The sequence below is a fragment of the Calliphora vicina genome, chromosome 1 (genome assembly GCF_958450345.1).
Source record: "Calliphora vicina chromosome 1, idCalVici1.1, whole genome shotgun sequence".
NCBI classification, from domain to species: domain Eukaryota; kingdom Metazoa; phylum Arthropoda; class Insecta; order Diptera; family Calliphoridae; genus Calliphora; species Calliphora vicina.
In genome coordinates, this window is record NC_088780.1 from 168,923,757 (window position 1) to 168,939,708 (window position 15,952).

Here is a 15,952-nt window from a genome sequence, read left to right on the forward strand (position 1 = left end):
AGATTATAAAAGTACAAAACGCGCTAAATTGGCAACTAGTTTAGCATACGATTCTTCGACGCTTTTTCAAAGTATTTCTTTGTTGGAAATAATAACTTTTAACAAAGTTTTTATTATAAATTTTATATCATTAGATTAAATAAGTAAGGAACAAGTATGACCAATAACTCTGTATTGAAGAAACACGACTTGGGTGCTGCAGCTGTAGGATCTGATGAGTTTGCTGTAATTGACACCGGCTTTTGCACTTTATGCGGAGAGAAATCTGCCAGCAAATGTGACCGGTGTGGAGACTTCTATTGTTCAGCATTCTGTCAACGTAGAGATTGGCAAAATCATCGTTATATATGCTTTCCCATGCCGTAAGAAATTAGTTTTAACAATTTAAATGTATTTATATTCACAGCATTATTTACCATTAGAAAATTAGTTAAAGCTGTACAAGAGACAGTTGTTGTGAGAGATGAACCTGAACCTCAAACTGCTGCAAAATCTTCACGAAATTCGAGTATGCCACCAAGTGGCAGCTGTGTTTTATTAACTGGATTTAAGTCAACTAATCGCTGTTACATACGTTCTACAAATCCTTCCACTGTGGCAGAATACGATAGAGTGTTGAACGAAATTAATGACTTTGGAAAAAATTCGACTGCTGTACTATCCGATAATCCTAAATTGAATTCATATGCTCTAGCTTTAAGAGGAGAGAAATGGTGTAGAGTACAAATTATGGGAAACCGTAAAGATAATTGTTTCCGCATATTTTTCGTCGACTTTGGAGATGTAAGTAAACGGTTTTTAAAAGATTTGCGACAAATTCCACCATCTTTAGCAAACCTGCCAAATTTTATACATATGGTTCAACTAAAGGGCATTAAAAAATTCTCCATTGAAACAAAACTGCTGCAATCGTTGGCAAAGTACACCAATAAAGAATACAAAGTTGAATTTGTTCAACCAGATGAAGCAGGGGGTCACGTTGAACTATATCAATGGGAAAATAATACTTTATTAAATTCCTTGATTCTAGCTTCAATGAGTAAACAAATCGATAATGGCAAAGAGATGGAGCATGTCTCAGTTACATCGTCATTGTCAAACGACAATGACGTGCAAAAGAATGGATTTGGAAAGTCGGTTACCAATGAAGACACTAATAAAAAAGAAGTTCAAACTAAAGCTTCTATCGCCCAAAATAAAGCCGAAAGTTATGTTAGCGAAAGTTTGAGTTCAGTAAATCATTCTGCCAAAAAAAGAGGTCCACCACGTCAAATTCAGATGCAAAAGCCTTGTTTACAACCAGTAAGTATACCTATACAGGTACATATGTGATGGATTTGAAAACGATTTGTATTTATTACATGCATTTGGGCATTGATTAATTGAATTGATTTAAATCCAATTATTGCCTAAATTAATTTAAATTATTTGCTATTTGCCACCAATGCTTAATTTACCAAGAAAATAAGACATTATTATAAAACAATTCTTGAAATCTATAGAAATAGAAAGCGTCTATCGATCGATTTTCATCACATATTTGATAGGTGTATATAACATGCCCTTAAGTGATTCAAAAACGAAAATATTAATTTGAACCTCTCATTCCAGCCATTCGAAATAATTCCCTTAAATGAAAAAGCTGACAATATTAAAATTTTGATAGTGGACGACACATACGCAGGAAGTGGTTATATTGGATGTTTATTAGAGCAATATTGTGAAAATTTAACTGCGGTGTCTAAGTTTTTACAAGACTATAAAATCATTGATCAAGGTTACAAACCAAAGTAAGATGCAAACTGCGTATTCCAATTAAACTTAGTATTTCAAACATTTATCAATATATTATAGATTTAACGAATATTGCTTAGCAATGTTTGAAAACGATTGGTATCGAGCAAAAGTGGTCGAAATACTTTCAGATGACAAATTTCTGGTGGTTTATATTGATTTTACAAATGAAATGGAATTGACAAGTAGATCAATTAGACGTTATCCCATGTCTTTAACTTTGCCCTGTTATACTACCCTGTGTGCTCTTGATGGTGTGTTTCTTCATTGAAATTGACGAATTATTTAAAATTGTACTAAATATATAATTTTATTTTAGGTTTACCCGAAGATATATCAGACGAATTGAAAAATTTCCTGGAGTTAAATTGCAAATCTTTTTCACATTTAAACATAGACACTGTTCGAGTTGTAGACGATATTCGATATGTGAAATCTAAAGAATTGTTAAACAAAATGCGCAATTCCAAGCTTTTATAATTAAATATTTAATGTCCAGATTAGTATTTATATATATATTAAAGACCTTTCTGGCAATTTACTTTAATATCTTAGCCATTTACCAATACCAAAATTCTCATATATGTATATATATCGTCACTTAAAATGCAAAACAACGTATCATCAAAAAATTCGAAATTGATTATTTGGATTTGCTTTATTAGTTTTATTTTTATTCCATAAGAAGTGCACAAAATAGAAACATGTACTCATTTGAGCTCCCCACTGTATATAATATTTTAAACTTTTACTATCAAAAATAACCAAGTTATAACCAAAATTTAAACTAAAGTATTATCAAGTACACGATTTTCTTAAACAAAATAACGTATACGCTTTGAGTAATTAATTAATAAATCGTTTTTACCTTAATTTGTTGCAATTGAAATTTTTTTTTAATATAAAAAACATAAAATGTATTAAAAATAACAAAAAATATTATTTTTAGTTTTTTATAAAAATTTATATTGACTATACGTTTTTTTGCTTCAGAAAACAACAATTAAAAAAAACGTAAGCCAAATATCTTAAAATGTGCTTTGAAAAAAAAATGTTTTTTTTTATAAAATGCTTCAATATCTCATCTCAAGTAGTTTTCATTTTATATCGTTTTTTATATACTCAGTAGAAAATAAATTCTACCTTCTACAATTATTGTATCATGGTTTTTTGCATCTTCTATAAACTTATGAAAAGTGATGTTACGTTATTTTGCATTTTAGGTGACGATATACTCTAAGTATAAACTAAAAGAATTCATATATGTACTGATGAACTACTCTTCACCACAATGTTAAATTTTCAAAATATGTAATGTATTTTAATGACAAGTGTTTTCCAAGACAGTTAAATTTCATTTCGGTAATTTTTTTTTATCATATGCATATTACGTAGACACTAATCTGCTTTATTATGATTCTAATATGGTTTCTTCATAATTTTGTAATATGTATATCTATTTTATTTTAACTTTGATGTTTATGAACAAAATTACACTATATTTTTTCAACTAATCGCCTTTAATTTTAGCTTTATTCTTAACACGCACGTAAAATACTAAAATAAATAACTCCATCAAAAATTTTAGTTATTAATTTAATCATTGGAAAACTCGAAAACCATTTTTTTATACACAGCTTTGATTTATATTCCTCTTTAAATTGTTTACTACATATTTCTAAAACTACAACGCTAAGGTATAAATTATTAGCTATTGATGGCCCATTGTGCCATATACGATTAATACAATATTTTTACAATTAAATAATGAATAAAAGTAATAATAGCAAAACTAAAACTTAAAAAATAAGCCTTTATTGGAAAACAAAAGGAAATAAATTCAGCAACTATTATTATAAAAAGAAGATAGTTATTTGAGCAAATACTTAGCGGGTACTCAAAAACCATTATTGGATAATATGCTAGTTTAGCTCTCAAAAAAATCTAGTAGATTCCGTTTAAATGCACTCTTTCATTTTTTCATAATTGCACGCTTTCAATATATTCTCGAATTTTTTTTTACGCGATACATAGATCAAATCTTGACCGAATACTGGTATAATGTCCATTTTTAAACTAATATTCGGTTGAACTCCAAAATTATTAAAGATATTGTTAAAGCCAAACACAAGTCGACAAGTTGTGTTTCGATTCCGATAGAGGCCAGATAAAGATCCTTTATATTTTTTTTAGTAACATCTGCTTTATAATTTAATTTTAAAATACTCTGATTAACAGCTCTTAGTTTTTCCCAAAACTTAGTTAAACGAATGTTTAATTAACTACAAAAACAGATTTATTAAAAAAACAGAGGCTTATAAAAAAAATTCACATTTTATTATTTTCTAATTATAGTCACGTTTTGTAAAGCAAAAAATACAAAATTGAATAAAAACATAAAAACGAATTCATTTCAAGTCAATTTGAAAAACATCAATAATGAAAGACCACCAGTGTCGTTCAAACAAATAAGAAAAGTTAGGTATATTAATTAGAAATTAATATGGAAGTTAAGTACATAACATTGCCATATAAGCATCAACACCATGTATCCTATCAACTTTGGCATAAACAATGGGATTTATTTGAATACTTTTTATAAATGCCATCCCTTGTTCCTTGGTAGTAATACCTAAAATAAAAATATATACACAATTAGTCCAAAATTAGAATGTTAATTTATTCACATGACCTACCTTCCACGTACACCGTATTGGCATTTGAAGGAAACATTAGATCTGATATCATGGGCATAATGTCCTTCTTGTTTACTTTCGACATGTTGCCGTAATCCAAAAACATGACAACATAGGTATCATTTGGCTTGTGATCTACACACATCGCACGATACCACTCACCATCATCCGCAAAAACGCATAAACATATTTCCATTTTTCTGTTAAGAAATATTAGAAATAATGAATAAGAATGGTAAACTATATTGGAAACTTACTTTGGGGCATAACCGTTTTTAGGTGCTTTATCACTTTTACAATACTCAGCAACCTTTTGTAAGTATTGTTCCATTTTTGCCAAAAATTCTTTATTGTTGTAGTCTGATGCCGTAATATATGGACTTTCTAAGTTAAGTATGGTGGTTGGATCCAAAACATATAATGGAACTTTCTCACCACATACAATAGGTATCACATCTAAATGATCCATTGTAAAAACTTCGTTTTGCTTAATGGTCGCAGCACAAGCCAATGCTTCTGGAACTTGTGTAGCTTGAATTTGCATTGTGGCCGTGTTAGGAGGTTTGCATGCAAGTGGAGTATTAGGTGGTGACAATGGGAATGATGTGTTTTCTGGCACTGCTGAGATTGCAGCGATTGGAGTTTGTGTTGTAGCTGGTTCAAACACCATTGGCAGTAACTTTTTACATAGCGATTGCTTTTCTTTGGTACGAAAGAGTAAATCCACAGTATTTTTATCGCTATATGTAATATCAAATTCGACAGCATTTTGCATGCATGTTTCTAGAGCCTCTAAGGCTTTGTTATTAGCAACAGGAGTTGGTATGCTTTCCAAAAACATTAATATTACCCGATAACAGCGTACAGGCAAAGAACACACAAGTTGTGTGGGCTTACGTAGATAACGGTGAGCAATAATTTGTTCACAACCACTATCAATATTCATTACCCTTAATTCGTTACCTTCAGATCCAATAATCTAATAAAATGTAAATCACAAAATAAAATACATAAATAATATATAAACATAATTTAATTACCTGTCCACGACAATATAGCGACGATTTGTCTTCCTCATTTTGACACCAGATGACAATGTCGTTTTTTTCAATAGTATCGTTGGTAGCAAACGGTACACAATTCGAATACTCTGACATCAGTATTTTGGAATATTCGCAGTTCTGTTGCGAAGCTACATATACCTCTTTGTAAGTGAGAACGTGCGAGATAATAACGGTACCACCTTCGGGAATGCGTTCGTTCCACAATTTGAGGCCCAATTCGCTTAGGGAACCAGTGAAAACGGATGCTATTACGACGTCCATTATCTTTCGTTTCTCATCGAACAAACCACAGGGTAATTGTGTTTTAGAATCAGTATTAACAGTTGAACTTGTTGTAGGCAGTAACTCTAGTGTCAGGCCTTTTGCTGTGGTTAACATGGCCTCGGAAAGCATGCAGTCGGTTGAATTTGTTGATATAGCAAAAACCCGAATAGGTTGAGAGACAAACGCATCTGGTACTCTCTTAATTTGGGTTGAAAGAGTTATAACACCTTCATCAATTGTATAAACCAGATACTGGTGCAGCTTTTCACAAAAACCCAAGAGACGTGCTCGCTTCCATCCGAACTGAGTGCGGACGGCTACAAATGCACCAACTTTAGGCAATGTATCGAATTCAAAACTTATACTTTGCGGCGAATTGAGAAGACTATCGAATTCCTGATCGTCAACTCCTCCAACATTACACAATCGTAATAGAGCATTGCGACCATCCGAAAAACATTTGACAACTTTCAAAGCCGGCTCCTTGTTTAACAATTCGATAGGTAAATGCAAAGGGATGGATTTCAATTTGCACTCAACATTATAGTAATTTTCAGGATTTTTATCACCCACAACTTTGATTGTAACAATACTTTCAATTTCCAGAGGCCCGTAATCATTAGGCAAACAGACACGTAAGGCATAAGCATTTAAGTTGCACATAATGGGTATGGGTGCAAACAATTGGGAATAAGGAACACGAAGTTCATTGCCGTAATCTATCAAACGAACAGTTGCCTTTTGGACTTCGGGACTGGTTTCCAAAATCTCAGCTCGATAAAACATTTTGTCCAAAGGTGCAGCTACCAAAGCTCCCTCATATATATCCTCGGGATTACAGGGACATTTGTGATTTATCGAACGATTGATTTCAGCCAAAAGCTTACGTAGAGAACTATCATATTTTATATCTGTAACCCACACAATACGTTTATCAATTTCCACTTCTTCTTTAAATTGAATCATAGCCTCAAAAAAACCCTCTGGGGGAGGAAATGGTACACGCCAAGTACATGGTTTTGCCGAAAGTGGTTTTACAACCGACACAGTGGAAGCTGCAGTAGGTGCTGCTTTGGGAACCATGGTGAAGTCTTCATCATTAAGCAAATTTTTTGGTTTCGGCTTATTGCAATTAACGGGATTACTAGAACGGCGAGTTTCATTCAGATTGTGTGCAGATCCGTAAGGTCGTCGTTGACTGCCTCCAGTTCTATCCAAGTGCATATTGCTTGATACAGACTTTAACATATTTATAGGTACTAAATTTCTGCAATAAATACAATATTTTACATGGAAGGAAATCTGAAATATTGAAAAAAAAACTTACGGAAACTTGTAGCATTTTGATTTGTGATCCTGCCAGTCGTTTACTTGACACTGGGAACTGCAATAAGGCTCCAAACAGCGTTCACATTTAAATTGGGCAGCTTGTCCACATTTCGAACAAACTACTTCATCCATTTCGATTGTAAATCTATCCTATTTTTTAAACGATTTAAAAAAAACTCGGACAAAAACGTGCTTAAGTGCTTCAGAACTCAAACAATTGAAAGCGTCAGTATTATAACGGCAGTTAAAGTATAAAAAAATGTTCCGTTAATCAGTGTTGCAAAATTGCGAATGTTTATAATCAGAGTTGTATTTAATTGTAATACGTTTGTAATAGAACATCTAAAAAAAATAATAGAACAGTTTATAAACAATTACGCTGCGTTTACACATGCAAGTAGATTCATGAAAGTTCAGAATACGTATTATTATCGAAAATGTCTAAAATACATCGAAATGTCTGCAAGTTGTTTAAGCGTTTACACATGCAATTAAAAGTTCATTTTGTAAATGTTAGCGAAGGAGAATGATGTCTTCAAAATGCCACAAATATAAGAAAATTACAGCTAATTTGATAAATAAACCTTTTATATACCTTGAAACCAAATTTTATTATTTTTATTAATAACAATAAAGTGTTACCATGATAAATTTTTCAAAAACTATTTATTGGCAACTCTATTTGTCTTCACTTGTATGAAAGTGTCGAAAATCACTGTCCCCTTAAATTCAGTAGGCAGCAAGGCGAATTTATACAAGGTGGAGTCAGTCAAACAGCTGATAACTTTTTTTTCGCTTTTTGGTTCTATCAACTGTCAAAGCTTGTTTTTATATTTAAATATCTACTTATTCTAAGCTTATTAACAAAATATTTATTGTTTACATAAATAAGTAAAGCACTCACTGTTCAATTATCTACACTATATTAAGTTTAAATACTTATTTGTTTAATTTTTCATTTTGGTTTTTTGACATTTGTTAACCCCCCGTTGCCACATGCAAGTAATTACTTGTAAGTAATGAATACGTATTATCATCGAAAATAATTAGTGACTACCTTGTATCAACAAAAAGGTATTATTTTGAGTTAATACAAAAATTTAAATAGAAATAGGTATATCGTATATTTTCATAAAAAATGTATTATTTTGAATTGAGCCTCAAGTTAAATATAATCAAATTGTTTTATTTAAATTTGGTTGTACTTTGAGTTGATACTGTTTTGTTGATAAAATAATACAAAAAAAATATCGATGTTCCAGAAAAATGGTAGTAACTCAAAAAATTGATTTATTTTTCAATAATTGCTAAAAATTTAAAGAAAAACAACGTAAATATATTTTCAAATGGAATTTGCTTACTATGATGTATTCGGATTTTCAAATTCTCTTAAAATGTAATCACAAACAGTTTTAAAATTTTGACAATTAAACTCAAAATTTTAAAATTTTGAGTTTAATTGTTGAATAAGTGCGATATGTTGAAACTTTTGTCTGTGAAGGGAAATTATATTTTAAAATTTACTATGAAATTTATAAAATGATTTTAAAACAAAATTTCATAAATCAAAATTTCATTGTGAATTAGAGTATTTGTTTCTATTTGAAAGCAATTGTTTGGGGAAATTTAAAAAAATATCTGTTAACTATTTGTTTCTATTTGAAAGCAATTGTTTGGGGAAATTTAAAAAAATATCTGTTAACTATTTGCTTTATCCAATTAAACCAATTGTGTAATTAAAATTGAACAATTGATTAATTGATTTGATTAAGGAACTGTTTCTGTAAAATACAATTATTATGTATTTTTAACGTAATTTCGTTTATATAATTTAAAAGTAAATTTTTAATTTGACTCAAGTTCATTTATTATATGTAATTAGTCTGTATAAATTCAACGAATTTTAGACAATTGGCAAATTGTTTAATTATTTTTTTTATAATTAAAAGAATAGAAAAAATACAGTTGGTTTTAATTTCATAACATATTGTTTTATTTTTAAAATTTTTAATGTTTTTTTTTGGATTTTTTGTTTTTTTTTTCATTTGACTTTTTTAAAATTTTTTATATTGCATTTTTTGATACAAAAAAGCTTTGCTTTAAATAAAAAAGTTAAAATTAAATAAAAAATAAAAGTTAACATAAAAAATAAGCGTAATTGTGCGTAAAAAGTTTTCAACTTTACGAAAATTTTTTGTTTAAATTATAAATTGTTAAGCTTGCTTCTTTGTTTTGTTTTATAATTAGAAACAGGGATAAGAGACCACGATTGGATAGAGGTCGATTGCACGGACGGACGGACTGCCATACATACGTATTTATAGTATAATGCACACAATTTAAAAATGATTGTTTTTATAAATTACAATTTTAAAATTTTAAACTATACACAAATTCAACTAAAAAAATAATAGATAAAAATAAAAAGTTCTAAAATATAAGAGAGGGGTTCTACGAATGTATAAATTAACTAAATTAAATTATAAAAAATAAATAATAAGTAATAATTCTTAGAATCTACTAAAGGGTATTCAATGACAATTTGTTTGTTTAAATAAGCTTCCTTTGTTGCTTTTGTTAAATATTAGTGCGTGTGTGAATAATTTTTTGGATTCTTAAAAATGTCTGGATTTTAAATTGATAACATTAACATTCAATAACTTAAAAAAAGCAAAAAAATAATTGTTATAAAATAAAAATACAAATGTTGTCTGTGCGTGGGAGGGCGAGGGGTCAAAACATAAAAATCAACAAAAAGAATAATAATAATTAAATAATAACTAAAAATGACAATAACAATGACAATACTTTTTACAAAAATTTGTTTTTTTTTTTTGAAGGGCAGGCAGTTGATTTGATGCTATTCTGTTTGATTTTTAAACCATAAGTCTTGAGCGAGATTTCTTGATACGCTGTGTAGCACCACCCAAACCATCACCGTTCCATGACTTTGACTTGGCACGGAAATGACGATATTCCTCATTGTACGATGGCTCCAACATGGGGCGGTAAGCATTAGGGGTGCAGTGTTCAACGTGAGTTTCGAAGAATTCTTTGTAACCATTGTGCAACAAATAGATTTCGGGATAATCCAAGGCGGGGTAAGCCATAGTGTTGCGCTCACGGTCTAAGTTGCGCAAGAAACGGGACAATTTGGGACCGCGTTCCGATGAGAATTCACAGTGGAATATGATGATATTGCGTTTGATGCCCGATGCCTCATTGCTGCTTTGTTGTGGTTCAGTCTTTTTTTGGGTCAAGAATTCTTCGATGATTTGCTCTTGTGTGTATAAGTTCTTGGCACCTTCGATGTGACCACCCTCGTACTCATAGGGATAACGACAGTCAATGATTTTATAGTTGGATACTTTGTCATTGAAGTCACCGTTTAATAGGCGAGCTACGGTATGGCTGGTAATTGACTTGAGATCACGATGGCGTCCTTCGATGAGAGGTAAAGCGTATGGCCTACTAAAATCACCGATTAGATCGGGTTCGTCTGTGCTTTCGGAACGATTTAGGGCGGACATGATTTCAGCATCATTCATAGACATGCATTTGCGTAAGGTGGGGCGGGTTGTTGTGGTTGCGCTGGTCAAAGAAGAGCACGATGATGAAGTGGCGGGTGAGGTTTTGCTGTTGACTGTAAACGAGCCATCGATATTCTCCTTTTCGGCACCGCGGTAGCGTTTCGTTTGTATGGGCGAGCAGGTGGTGGATGGTGGCTCTGGACGCTTGAAGCAGCAATTGCCATTGAGGCGGGAATTGAAGGGGGTGGTGGAGGTGGTACTGGCATTAACATTTTCGGGTGTCTTTGGCTGGAATTGGTTGTTTTCAGTCATGCTCAGGCAACGTCTTACTGAAGGTCTGCGCATTTCTGGTGTTTTAACAGGAGAGTTTTTAATGATTTGGCCCGAAATTAAAGAACTCAAATCGCTGGGAAAATTTAAGCCGTTTGATTGAGAGGGTTGATCCAAATTTTCCATATCAAAGAATTCCATATACTCATCATCCATGGATGATTCAATGGACCCGGTAGATGACATACTGTGCAAAAGACGGAATCCTTTGGAGGGTGTGTTTGTACTAAGTGCGGTGCTACGGTTGACATTTTTTGTAGTCAACTTGCGAGACTGCAAGAATTTTGATTTCTCAACAACTTGGAAACGTTGGGGAGAGCCCTCTGGTGATAGAAGACCCATAAACTGGGGACTGGCAGTGAAATGACGATTTTGACCGACATGATCATCATCGTAGAACGACAATTCTTCCATTGCCATATCGGACATGGAAGCATCTAAGTTCAAACGACGAGAAGATGGATTACGTCCTGAACGTTGGATTTGAAAGCTAAAATGAAAAGAATAAATAAAACAAATTAATAAATTGTTTAAATAGAAATGTTCATATAAAATTTATTGACAATTTACAGTAAAATTCTAAGAGGATTCTCTTCCAAAATAAAAACCGAAAACTGTACAATCATGTTGAGGGTAGAAATACTACTGAACGAACACAATATCATAGCGCAGGAGTAACTCAATTCAGCAATTACACTGCTCTGACTAGAAGTGTGTGAGTGTGTGTGTGAGTGTGAAGGTTCATTAAACTCATCTAGAAATTTTATTATTTTATTCTGTGGAGGGTTGTTGGCTGTTGGCTGGTGTTTGGTTGGCGTATTACAAAATATACAAAAACAATTTTGTACTTTAGTTTACTTATGTATATAGCACATGGTGTTTTGAAGAGTAATTTTGGAATTGGAATTTTTTTCTAAATTAGAAAAAATAAAATTACTAGGGGTTTTCAATAACACACAAACTATATATGTAGAACGTGTTATGGGAACTAAACAATATAATGCAGATGTTTGCCTGCGACTGAACTTGTACAGAATGTAAACAAAACATTTTTTTAGTTTTATTTCGAAGGAAAGTCTTCCTTCAAAGGAAGTATTTTTGTGTGACTAAGAAACAAAAAATTGCTGAAGCAAGAAGTTAAAAAAGAGGAACATTTTGTAAGGCAGCTGCCTGTTAACATGAAAATGTTACGCTTTGTTGGCTGACTGAATGTTGGCCAAGAAGACACAAGAAAAACAACAACAAGAACCAACATGATTATTGGGTCAGGTCGAAACTGTGATAAAACAACGGTGCGCTAAAATGTTACACCGGTTCGTTTTTTTTTAATTTTTGTTTTTCTTTTGTTGTTTAATGTTTATGAATGAATTCCCCAAAACAAAACAGATAAAAATGAGTAAAGCTCCCCTTTAGTATAGAGCACAGCGAATGGGCGAAAGCTTTTATTTTCAATAAACTTTTGCTTTCATTTGAAGGTTGTGGTAGAAAAAGAATTCAAGAAATTTAATTTTAAAAAATCACAGTTCAAGTTCACTTCTTGCAAACATTCTTTCAATGTGTTTTTATTTTGCAGGTAATCCACAGTTTTGCAAAAATAAAATTTTTTTTTTTGTTATAACACCAAAAGCATAAAGTTGTTAAATTACCTTTGGCAATCCATGGCAATATCTCCAGATTCTTCAATGATTGATTCCCACATCATTTTGAAAGAATGTTGTGTGTGTTAAGAGTTGAAATATTGTTTTTGTTAAAAAAATTGCTAAAACACAATTTTTACACTTGGGTTTTTGTTAATGCACTAATTTTGAATTTGTTTGCGAAAAATTTTTGTTTAAATGGTAGATATTTTGTTTTTTGGTTAAAATGTCTTTTTTTTAATAATTAATGTTCATATTGCAAAATTTGTTTCTTTTGACTTTTAGTTGTTAAGTACAAATTAAATAATTTTTTAGTTTATAATATTCCAATTATTTGTTTTAATTTTATTTGTAAGCAGTAGTAATTTAAAGCAATTGCTGCTTTACTGCTGTTACTATGCGATGACGAGGAGAAGAGTAGAACTCGAATGACTGACTATCTTGAAGAACACCGAGTTTATATACACGACGTCAACGTTCAAAATATCTGCAGCGCAAACGTTATATTCCTGCTCAAAACCCACCACCAGAAGCAGAAATCGAACAGCAACAACAAAATCTCTCTGCTAACACAAAGCAGAGGTGGCTAGCACAACAAAAACAACATTATCGAAATCAGCTGGGTAGTAAATGAAAAAAGAGAACGCACGACATACAAATGAGAAAGCAATACTGTAAAGGATCTTGAGATACAAAAACACAACAACAATACAAGCATACAAGAAAATTAAACAATCTTATAGAAACAATACAACAGCAACTACATACTAAAATATTTAAAAAAATAAGCAGTAAAAGAAGAAAACTGAAAAAAAACTAAAAGAGATCTTAAAATGAATTAAACAAAAATACCAATAACAAGAACATATGATTTTTGTTATTGTACAATTTTTGATGAGATTTACTTTTCGAGCAAGAGAAGAATCCTTTCAATGTTTTTCCATTCCTTGTCAAAGAGAACAAGTGTATAACAGAGAAACTTTAAAAAATAGGAGAAATTAAATATAAAACAAACCGGAATAAATACAACAAGAATTTTCGAGGTGTTGTTTTTGTTGTTTTCAAGCTACACCGGGGGTCTTATTAAATTCTTTTCTTATTTTTTCAAATCTCTACCTTTTAGGCAAAGACAGCCTAAACAACATAGAAGAAATCTCAGCAAGTCATCAGCTGAGCCAAGGCAAAGGAGACCATTATTAAAACTAAGAAAAAATATTGTATATGATCATGACTTGTTTGCTAGGTAATTTTTTATTATGTGACCCATCACAAGATATTTATACATAGGAATATGTATTTTTTAGTCGTTAATTACTTTAAAAGAATTTAACTCGGTAGGGGAACCCTTTTCTAAATATGTAAACTTCATCGAAAATTTCCATGATTAGGTGGGGCCCAAAAACACGTACATACATATAGAAAATATTAGGAATAACTATTTATTATTTACTTTATTTTATATTTTAATGAAAATATTACGTATTTTTTTTTATTTAAACTCGAAAACTATAATTTAGTAATTGTTCTGCAATCCGTTTTCTATTCACTTTGGAGGCTGTATATCGAATGCCAAACTTAATTTTGGCGCGCAAGCTTTTATAGCTCCAAGCTCCCAAACAATGCAAAAACAAAAAATAATAAAAAGATAAACAAATTTAAGTGTACGAAAAATACTCTCAGAGAGCAAACATACATACATACATATGTATGTACATATTAATGTACATATATACAAAAATATCAAATGGAAAGGGGAGCAGGGTGTTCAATTGTATATATTTTGCGTGTGTTAAGGTTTTTATAGTATCTGGCGATTGGGTCATGTCAAAATATTAACAAAATTAACTCTCCTTATTCTCAATGAAATGTAGATGCGGTCACAGTTAAAGTGTTTTTTTTTAGCTAAATATTAATATTGTATTAATTGTCCAACTACATTAGTATTATGTTTTTCTTTTTATAAACATTTGGCCCTTTTTTTTATAAACCTGTAGTAGTATTTTTTGAAAAATTGACAACTCTGATGGGGAGTAGGAAAAAATTGCTAAAGTGGAGCTCAGGTAACCGGCAAAGGAATTATGTATATTGTCCTCATACTTTTTTTTTGTTGTTTTTTCAACTTTTTTGTTATTGTAGCTATCGTTTGTTCTTCTTCGTATGTGAACAAAGAAATTCTTCTTCAGCACACAATGGAGCTCTTGTTATGCTAGTGGCTCTTATATATGCGCATGTGTGCAAATATAAATACAGTCGCGGTCTAAATAATAGCACCACGACATTCAAATTGTTAAATTACGTAAAACTGTCTTTTGTTTTTGTATTTTTAAGGATAGCTTGTCCTACGCCTATCCACAAAAATTCCAAAATTCTGTTTCTGTACATTTAGTCATCTATTTTCAATAAAATTAAGTGTGGGGATATCGCATCCTGTGCCACGACCCGCATTTATATCAATGTATAGTTCCAAAGATCTTAATTTCTTTGATTTGTATCGGGAAAACCATGATCAAACCATAAATTTAGAATATCTATGTTTTATTCATCTTAGTGTACACAGATGGTGGCAATTGGATTTAGAGGACAATCTACAGAGCCTGCTCAAAGAATACAATATTTTTTAAATTATTTCTTTAATAACTGTTTTGCTAATTGTATGTAAAACATTTAACTTTTGATAGATCATGTTTTATTGTTATTGGTGAAATTGTTCTTAATTTAGTCGTCACTTGGAGATCATATTGACCAACGTAGATAACAAATGATTAAAGGCAATAATAAAATTTATATTTTTATTGGAAAGCATTTTTTCTTTTCTTTATACGATGTAAATATATTCATATTTGGGGTATTCACACGGTCTGCTATTAGTCATATTGTCATAATGTCCTAATATATTATAATAGTTGTTGTTGTGTTTTAAACAAATAAAAGTATTATTTTATGACAAAACAGTAAACATAGTTCAAATAGTCTTATTAGTTTATAACTTCTTTGTTTGAAACTCAACTAAAATTTGATTAAACTATCATAATATATTATGACAATATAACGAAATAGTAGACCGTGTGAATACCCCAATTATAACTCAAGTTTTAAAAACGGACACATAAATATTCTCTTTTTTTCACAATTTCTTACGTTGGTGCTATTATTTTTATTTTTGTATTTTCAGTTACGAAAATTGTGTATTCAATTATCCAAATTATCAAAATAAAAACTTAAAATTCAGTAGAAAATATCAGAACATTTTGTTTTTGAGCACATGAATATTTGATTCAATTAATTGAAACTACTTCAATATGTGAATA

At 31.0% G+C, this 15,952-nt stretch overlaps 3 protein-coding genes across 4 annotated transcripts in view; 1 reads left to right on the plus strand and 2 right to left on the minus strand.

The window, feature by feature from the left end:
* The first annotated feature begins 134 nt into the window (after positions 1-134).
* Positions 135-2,582, plus strand: Veneno (veneno). The gene is made up of 5 exons (XM_065512093.1): positions 135-362; positions 423-1,302; positions 1,612-1,790; positions 1,855-2,048; positions 2,114-2,582. Exons 1-5 carry the CDS (start codon positions 157-159, stop codon positions 2,272-2,274), a joined length of 1,620 nt encoding a protein of 539 aa, XP_065368165.1. The 5' UTR covers positions 135-156; the 3' UTR covers positions 2,275-2,582.
* A 1,707-nt stretch (positions 2,583-4,289) lies between these two features.
* Positions 4,290-7,354, minus strand: Kots (Kotsubu). Its single transcript, XM_065498136.1, has 5 exons — positions 7,146-7,354; positions 5,531-7,085; positions 4,748-5,469; positions 4,491-4,690; positions 4,290-4,426 (listed from the first exon to the last, which is right to left on the minus strand). The coding sequence occupies exons 1-5, from the start codon at positions 7,277-7,279 to the stop codon at positions 4,305-4,307; spliced, it is 2,733 nt and encodes a 910-aa protein (XP_065354208.1). The 5' UTR covers positions 7,280-7,354; the 3' UTR covers positions 4,290-4,304.
* Positions 7,355-9,116: 1,762 nt separating this feature from the next.
* stg (string) overlaps positions 9,117-15,952 on the minus strand; it is a 306,094-nt gene continuing 299,258 nt past the window's right edge. The window contains exons 1-2 of one of the 2 annotated variants that reach the window (XM_065498138.1): positions 12,654-12,865; positions 9,117-11,497 (exon numbers count right to left, since the gene is read on the minus strand). In XM_065498138.1, the coding sequence (XP_065354210.1) occupies positions 10,024-11,497; positions 12,654-12,709 (1,530 nt within the window). In that variant the 5' untranslated portion in view covers positions 12,710-12,865 and the 3' untranslated portion in view covers positions 9,117-10,023. Of the gene's footprint in view, positions 11,498-12,653; positions 12,866-15,952 lie in introns of those variants that run through there. The other variant, XM_065498137.1, reaches the window with a different exon arrangement.

Bases quoted from the DNA above. Each gene is read 5' to 3' on its own strand.
- Veneno (XM_065512093.1), top strand. From the start codon at position 157: ATGACCAATAACTCTGTATTGAAGAAACACGACTTGGGTGCTGCAGCT. The intron at 363-422 runs GTAAGAAATTAG...ATTTACCATTAG, and splicing joins TATATATGCTTTCCCATGCC to AAAATTAGTTAAAGCTGTAC. The intron at 1,303-1,611 runs GTAAGTATACCT...CTCTCATTCCAG, and splicing joins AAAAGCCTTGTTTACAACCA to CCATTCGAAATAATTCCCTT.
- Kots (XM_065498136.1), bottom strand. From the start codon at position 7,279: ATGGATGAAGTAGTTTGTTCGAAATGTGGACAAGCTGCCCAATTTAAA. The intron at 7,086-7,145 runs GTAAGTTTTTTT...TATTTATTGCAG, and splicing joins TCAAAATGCTACAAGTTTCC to AAATTTAGTACCTATAAATA. The intron at 5,470-5,530 runs GTAATTAAATTA...ACATTTTATTAG, and splicing joins CGCTATATTGTCGTGGACAG to ATTATTGGATCTGAAGGTAA.